General features: G+C 38.7%; 1 protein-coding gene across 1 annotated transcript; it reads right to left on the bottom strand.

The window, feature by feature from the left end:
* Positions 1-1,596: 1,596 nt before the first annotated feature.
* LOC123169630 (uncharacterized) lies at positions 1,597-6,386 on the bottom strand. The gene is made up of 6 exons (XM_044587499.1): positions 6,191-6,386; positions 5,870-6,033; positions 5,161-5,232; positions 4,843-4,920; positions 4,554-4,745; positions 1,597-4,441 (listed from the first exon to the last, which is right to left on the bottom strand). Exons 2-6 carry the CDS (start codon positions 5,966-5,968, stop codon positions 4,388-4,390), a joined length of 495 nt encoding a protein of 164 aa, XP_044443434.1. The 5' UTR covers positions 5,969-6,033; positions 6,191-6,386; the 3' UTR covers positions 1,597-4,387.
* Between the last annotated feature and the right edge of the window lie 504 nt (positions 6,387-6,890).

The following is a 6,890-nucleotide window of genomic DNA, read 5'->3' as shown; positions in this document are numbered from 1 at the left end:
TAATATTTTTTGTTCACACTAAAACAAAAATGATGTGTGATATCGTACAAACTACGGAATTAGGAGTTTTTTGTTAAATGAATTCCTAGAGACTATGCAACTCTGAGTTTTATCTTGAAGTCATGCTTTTTGGCAATCCTTTCTGTATTAAACATATGAAATTTAAATTTTAAATTCTTTTTTTTCTCCATTTTTTGATACAAAAGGACTTCAGCCGTAAAACAATGAAGATTTCAGCTGTCACCAGGGCTCAGCTCAAAATCCCTTTTGGGGATACTGATAGAGTTGTCTACTGCGTAGTAACCAGCAACACTCACTCAGCTGCATTTTGTGTTGGACATGCTATGTTTGACTGCGCTGGGCATAGGAAGTTTACAGTTGCAGACCATTATGTCAAGGATGCAGTCCTAGTTGCTTTTGAGGATCCTTTTGATGTCCTTCTTGTTGCTGGTAACGACATTCGTTGTGGTCCAGAAGCGCTGATGTCTGTTCGTCGAGTGACCAGAATTGAGCAGTGTGTTCCTGATTTGGATGGCTACTTTCAGAGGAATATTATCATTGCAGCTGGACCCAAAGGTGAGGAAGATGACAATGAAGATGATGGAGGAGATGGAGGTGCTGACCCCAAGCCTGATTTCAGCTGCTCTGGTGGCAATTTTGCTGCTGGATTTGGAGGTGATGGTCACGATGGAGGTGGAGCTGGTGCAAGCATGTCTGCTGCATGAAGCCTTTCAACAAAAGTCAATCCAGCAGCTAGTACATCACAGTAGATGTTTATGACGATGGATGTAGTTGCTTTTTAGACCCAACCGCTAGTATTCGAATGCTGCTTAGTCTATCTGCTTCAAGTTTAGTTGCGTGTAGTTCTTTGCTTTGTGCTTATCTGTAGTAAAAACTTAGTTGCTAAATTTAGGCGTTTCAACTTCATGTGGAACTTTGTCATGATATTAGTACTCTATTATCAATGTTCTTAATATGAGCGGTTGATTTTTTGCTTGAATTTTTTTTTTGCAAATTTTATGTTGTTTTTTATTTGCACAAGTTTGGAAAATGATACGTAGCAACCTACTATTTCTTAAATGGCATAAATAGTAAACTCTGGAGCAACTCATCTTGCAATTCATAAATTACATCAAGCATCATTGCATACACATTGACACCAAACAAATTGTCATTTTCAGCACGCATGTTTTCATCTGTGTCAGCTTGCTTTCATTTATCTATTGAGCTAGCTCTTCAATCTCATAGGGCTTCACTTCCAAACTTCTTTACAACGCCTTCTTCTTGGACTTTGCATTGCCTTCTTTTCTTTCTGATTTTGTAGAAGAAGAAAACAACTTCAAATTAGACCATTTGTATATTTAGGAATTTTTACTACAATACTTTTTATGTAAATAATGTTGACAAACCAATGCATTTAGTCTTCTTTGCCGTCTTTGCCGTCTTTGCCTTCTCATCATCTGAATTTAATGCAATGCTGTCCTTTCTAGCTGTAATTTATGAATCAATATAACATATGAGAAACATTTTTTTAGAATTTCTATACTTTTGTCTGGGTTTGAACTCTAAAACTACGAAGAAAAGTTGTACCTCTCTTGTTAATTTTCTGCGTTGCATTCTCTTCTGTTGGCTTACATCCAGTTATCCTGTGACCTTGTTTGCCACACCCAGAGCAAGTCATTTTTGGTTTGGCTATAATTTCCTCAACTATGCTCTTTTGCCTTCCTGTTTTCTTCATTCTCCCTTTTGGTTTTGTGTATACCGGATCCTTTAGTGTGTTTTCAGAATTGCTACCCAAACTCAAAGCTGCTATAGTGTCAGATGCTACTTATGACGAACAACTCTTTGGTTCCTCACCTTCTGGTATGCAAGGTATGCCCATAATTAATTTCTCCAAATTGGTTATCTGCTCACTCATAACTTTCCTCCTTTCAGGATTTTTTGATGCTTCAGAAGCTAACTCAGTGAGCCTTCTAGAGAATGAGAAGAAAGCCATTTGATCATCCAAATCTTCAAGGTTTGTCACTTGTTCACTGACTTGTTCTGATTTCTTCTCTTTAGGTCTCCATCTATCAATGAAATACTTCTCTGCTATCTCATCAATGTTCAATGCTTGGATCACTTTGAGTGCATGACAGCATAGTATGCCGTCTTTTTCAAACTTACCACATATGCATGTGAAAGTTTCAGAGTCTATGTCCACCATGACTATGAAAGTTCTGGGGTTATAGTCAAATAGTGCTTGCGTTGGTGATTTGAACACCTCATATTGTTTGTTTCTTTCAACTTCAACCATGTGAAACTTAGTTGAATTCATCAACTCTTGCTGAAATTTGTAAAAAAATGCCTCTGTTATATAGTCTTGGTGCATGCTTTTCCAATGCCCAGTCACTCCACATTGTTGGAGAAGTTCTTCTTGTGACAGAATCATTTTCTTTTCTTTTTTCTTCAATGCTTTGTGATATTCTATCAAACTCTGTCATGAAAGCAATCACACTGTGAGTTGAAGCTACATTTGCTTTGAATACAGCATTGGTGCCTTCGCTTCTGGCTGTTGTCTGGATGAACGGATAAAAGTGATTCTTGAAGTAGACAGGTACGAATCTCTTCCTGTTTTTCCACATAATTGCAAAGTACTTGATATGCTAAACATTGTGCTGTTGAATCATTTGTGGCCATAATTCCTCAAATTCTTGCATTGTCTGGGAGTTTAGGATTATGTCATGAAATTGAGCATTCAAGTGTTGGTTCTTTCCAAATGTCCTCCTAGCTTTGTTTTGAGCTTTCGTGAGAATGTGGAACAAACAGTTCCTATGCTTGCAATTTGGAAAGCATTTAGGTACTGCTTTCTTCATAGTTGCGTCTTGATCCGTTATGACAGATTTAGGAGCTTTCCCTCCCATGCATTTCAGAAATGTCTTAAAGAGCCACTCGAATGTTTCTTTCTTCTCATCTTGAATGAAACCACATGCAAAAAGGCAGTTGTCTCCATGCCCGTTTACTCCCACAAATGGAGAAAAATTCAGATTGTATTTGTTAGTCTTGTAGGTTGTGCCAAAACTGAGAAGATCGCCATACTGCTGATAGTTCCTTATTCCACTCCCATCTGCCCAAAATATATGCATCACATTCTTTTTTGGATCCGTTTTGAATGAGTAGAAGAATAGTGGATCTTCTGACTTTTTCTGTTCAAAAAATGATACTACTTGCATCATATCATTCAGACCATTTTCTCTTCTCATTTTTGTACCCATGTTGCTAATCTGTTTTGGGGTGTAAGGCAATGAAGATAGACCTCTTCCTCGGAAGAATGACATGATTGCCATTATCTTTCTAGTTGGTATATTTACTCTTTTGCAACTCCTAATCAAGTCTTTCTCTTGCTCAGTTATATACTTGTGTGATTTCAGGAACCTGACTTCGCCTGCGGATGGAGTTCATGATTGTGCTGAATGATCAGCCTTGTGACGACCCATTGCTCAAGTTCAAATTTCCAGGTAACAACCATTTGAGCTTGACACCCTGTTTTGATTGTGTAATTCCTTCTCCTGTCTGTCGTATTCTCAAGGATGGTGGGTGCATTTTTATCACCTTTGTACTTTCTCCTTTTTGCTCCTGCTGCTGTCAGCTTTGTCCTGTTTCTAGTTTACCATACCTGTTGCACTTCAAAGTAAATATTGTCACTTTGTTATTGTGAGCATCTTTCTTTTGGCAGTGATAGTTTGCAGCTTTCTATATAGAAAACCCCGCAATAGCCGTGTATTCATTGTAGAATCGGTGTGCATCAGCATCACTTTCAAATGACATGTTTAGCGTTGGCATGTGATTCTTTTCATCTTCTTGGCTCAGTTTCAATGCTTTATCTATGACCTCATTCTCAAGAAAAAATTCAATATCTTCTTGAGATAATTTTTTCTTATCTTTGTTTGATTTATTCTTGGCCTCATCCTGTCGGTGCTCAATGTCTTGGTCGCCTGATTCATGCATGCTCTCATCGTGTTGGTCTGAATTAGGCAACTCATCACTGCTGTCAAGATTAGAGTTGTTCATATGTGCTTCTTCATATTCTTGGTTCTCTGTTTCAAACTCTGACTCGTCACTCCCACTTGTGCCATCTGTATCAATTGTTTCTGCATAATCAGGACCTTGCAATGGCTCATTCATTTTTGCTATCTGTTTTTCGTGATTAATCAACATTTCTTGCACATCATCTAAAATAGAGTTGTGCCAACTCTGCTCTAATTATTGCAACTCTGAATACTCATGATCTGCAGACAACTGCTCACAAATCACTGTGTTTTGCTCCAGGTAATCTTCCTCTGCATCAGTTTCATTCTCATCACTACTGCAGGCGAGGTAATCTTCACTGTTGCTTTCAGAATTATCATCATAGGTGCACCTTCATCTGCTTCTTCATTTTGATAGCTGCTTGATATTGGATCTGTTGTTTCATTGTGAACTTGCAATATAAGATTTTGTCATATAGAGATTCTCTAACATTTCAACTCCATGGAAAATTTTAAATTTGAGATTTCATTTTTAAGGAGTCATACCTGATCATCCATGCTTGTTGTCAAGAGCGAAGTGAAACTTGTTATAGGGATAGTCATGTTGTCACTTTGGAGATGACTCATGAGAGTCATTTGTTTCATGAGTTGTGTGTACGACTGCGGAAATCCTTCTGGTGCAAGCAGTTCATTCATCATTTTGCAACTTTGATTTCCAATCTGAACTTCATTTAATTCCTGCAATTCATAATTTTCTCATCAGATCCCTTCGCAAAAGTGTGTTTAATTTTCATTTTGCTGTTCTTGAGGTCTATGCATTACTGTTATCATTCACCTGCTTTCTAAGTTCTTTGTTTTGTGCAGCATACAGTTGGTCTTGATGTACTCCATAGTTGTGCGGAACTACTGGGTTCTGCAGAAGGAAACAGAAACAGGTAAGTTCATCTTATCGCTTTTTTTACATGGTCAAATAAAAGAGAAAAAAACACAGTTACATCAGTTGATTTTCTGTTTGATTGTACTTGTTGACAATGTTGCTTTGAATTTTTGAGCACTTGAAAAAATTCATACGAGTAATTTTTTGTATTAACAATCACTCATAAAATGTTAGCATGCAAACAGACATTTTTAGGTTCAGAAAATAGTTGCTAACCGTGTTTTCTTTTTGTCTTTCTGCACTGTAACAACATTCTTGGTGGTAAGCATCTTGTCCCAGTACGTTTACCTGCAAATGGAAACTCAGTCTTGCACTTTTTGCACAATGAACTCAATTGTGGTAGTTGCACCTCAAAATCAACAAGAAGATGTGTATTTTTCTGAGAATCTATTTCGTTCAATATGAAACACTTTCATGCTTTTAATTCAGGTTGGTCTTTTTTGTTTTTAACTGTACAATTTGAATTTCATATGTTCAGATGCAAGTAGAGGGCAAGTATGCAACTATTTTAGACTATGTATTTACTGTACGCTATCAGGCATTCTTGAAAACACAGATTAATGAGAACATGGACATCATTCATCATTTAATCTTTTTTTGTGCATCCATTTTTGTATCTGGGGATGTTCTGGATAAACTTAACAAAATAAAACTTGCTGCAGAAGTCTATGTAGCATGATTTGGCATAATTGAAATTGCATATCTAAATGAACCTTTGCTGCAAGAACTTGAAACATATTGACCGATGAACACACAAACAGTTATATTATTCACGAGAAGCAACTTCAGTTCTCTGAATGTGCAACACACCAACTTATTCATTAATTTTTTGGTGTCTATTTCCTGATGACCATCTTTTTTATCTTTTTCATGAAGGTGATATGATGCCTGAACAAAGAAATGGCGGGGGGATTATTAGTACTACCTTAGAAATTCGAGATTGAACTCCAGGTTTGCTTCTGTTGTGTTTTTCTTTGTTGCTTGACAGATCTGAGATGTTAGAATGATATGAGAGCTTATCCATTTTTTTCTGGTTCTTCAACTTGGTATCTCTGGGCGTCCTAGCATGAAGAAATAGAAGCACAACATCTACAAAATTCAGAGAACTGAGTTAGCAGATCTGGAGGTATTAGCAGATCAGATCATCAACTTGGGATCTCTGGGCGTCTGGACAAATGGGTTTGACAGACGCCCAGAATGGTTTTGACAGGATGAAATGCAAGGAGGAGATCTAGAAAAAACTCACAAGAAATCTGATCATCTGCTTGGGATCTCTGGGCGTCTGGAGGAGAAGGGTTTTGGCAAGAAGAAATGCTAGCAGAAAATCAACAGAGCTCTCAGAAAGATCAGATCAGATCAACTTTATTTCACCTTCCATGGCGGCGGCTCAGCCGTGTGGCTAGACCTACGCGAAGAAAGGGGGAGGAAGAAGACCTAGTAGAGCTGTGTGCGTTGGGTGGATGTTGTTTAGTGGTTAGCTTCTTAGCGGGTTCAGGCCCGTTTTAGACGTGGGCTGTGACCAGAAACCACAAACTCTGGCCACAAGTCATCAGAAACAGAATCAGAACGTTTTCTAGGCTTTTCGACTGACCACAATTTTGGGTCAGTCAAATCTTATTTCTGAATTAGCTGTTGCATGTTTTTGCCATTCGACTGTCTCAATTCTGGGGTCAGTCGATTGACAGGTAGCCGCTCCCAAATCTCAGTGTCTCTCGGTACCTCCTGATGTATGGATGCCGAACGGAGGAAGAGATGCATAGACACGGGAAAAGGAGATAACATCGGTTGTATTTTGCCGCTGTAGAGCACATCACGGACACGGAACACATGCGACCACCCAGTGCACACACATCTAGCTAGCCGACGAACCACACATAACGCAACCGAAGAACGCAAGCCGCGCGCGCGAGGCGGTGGAAGGGGCGTGCACGGCCAAGAGCGAGCTG

Source organism: Triticum aestivum, chromosome 7D, assembly GCF_018294505.1.
Source record: "Triticum aestivum cultivar Chinese Spring chromosome 7D, IWGSC CS RefSeq v2.1, whole genome shotgun sequence".
In the NCBI taxonomy this organism is placed as follows: Eukaryota; Viridiplantae; Streptophyta; class Magnoliopsida; order Poales; family Poaceae; genus Triticum; species Triticum aestivum.
The sequence above is the reverse complement of the archived record's forward strand: the minus strand, read 5'-3'. Positions and strand labels throughout refer to the sequence as shown.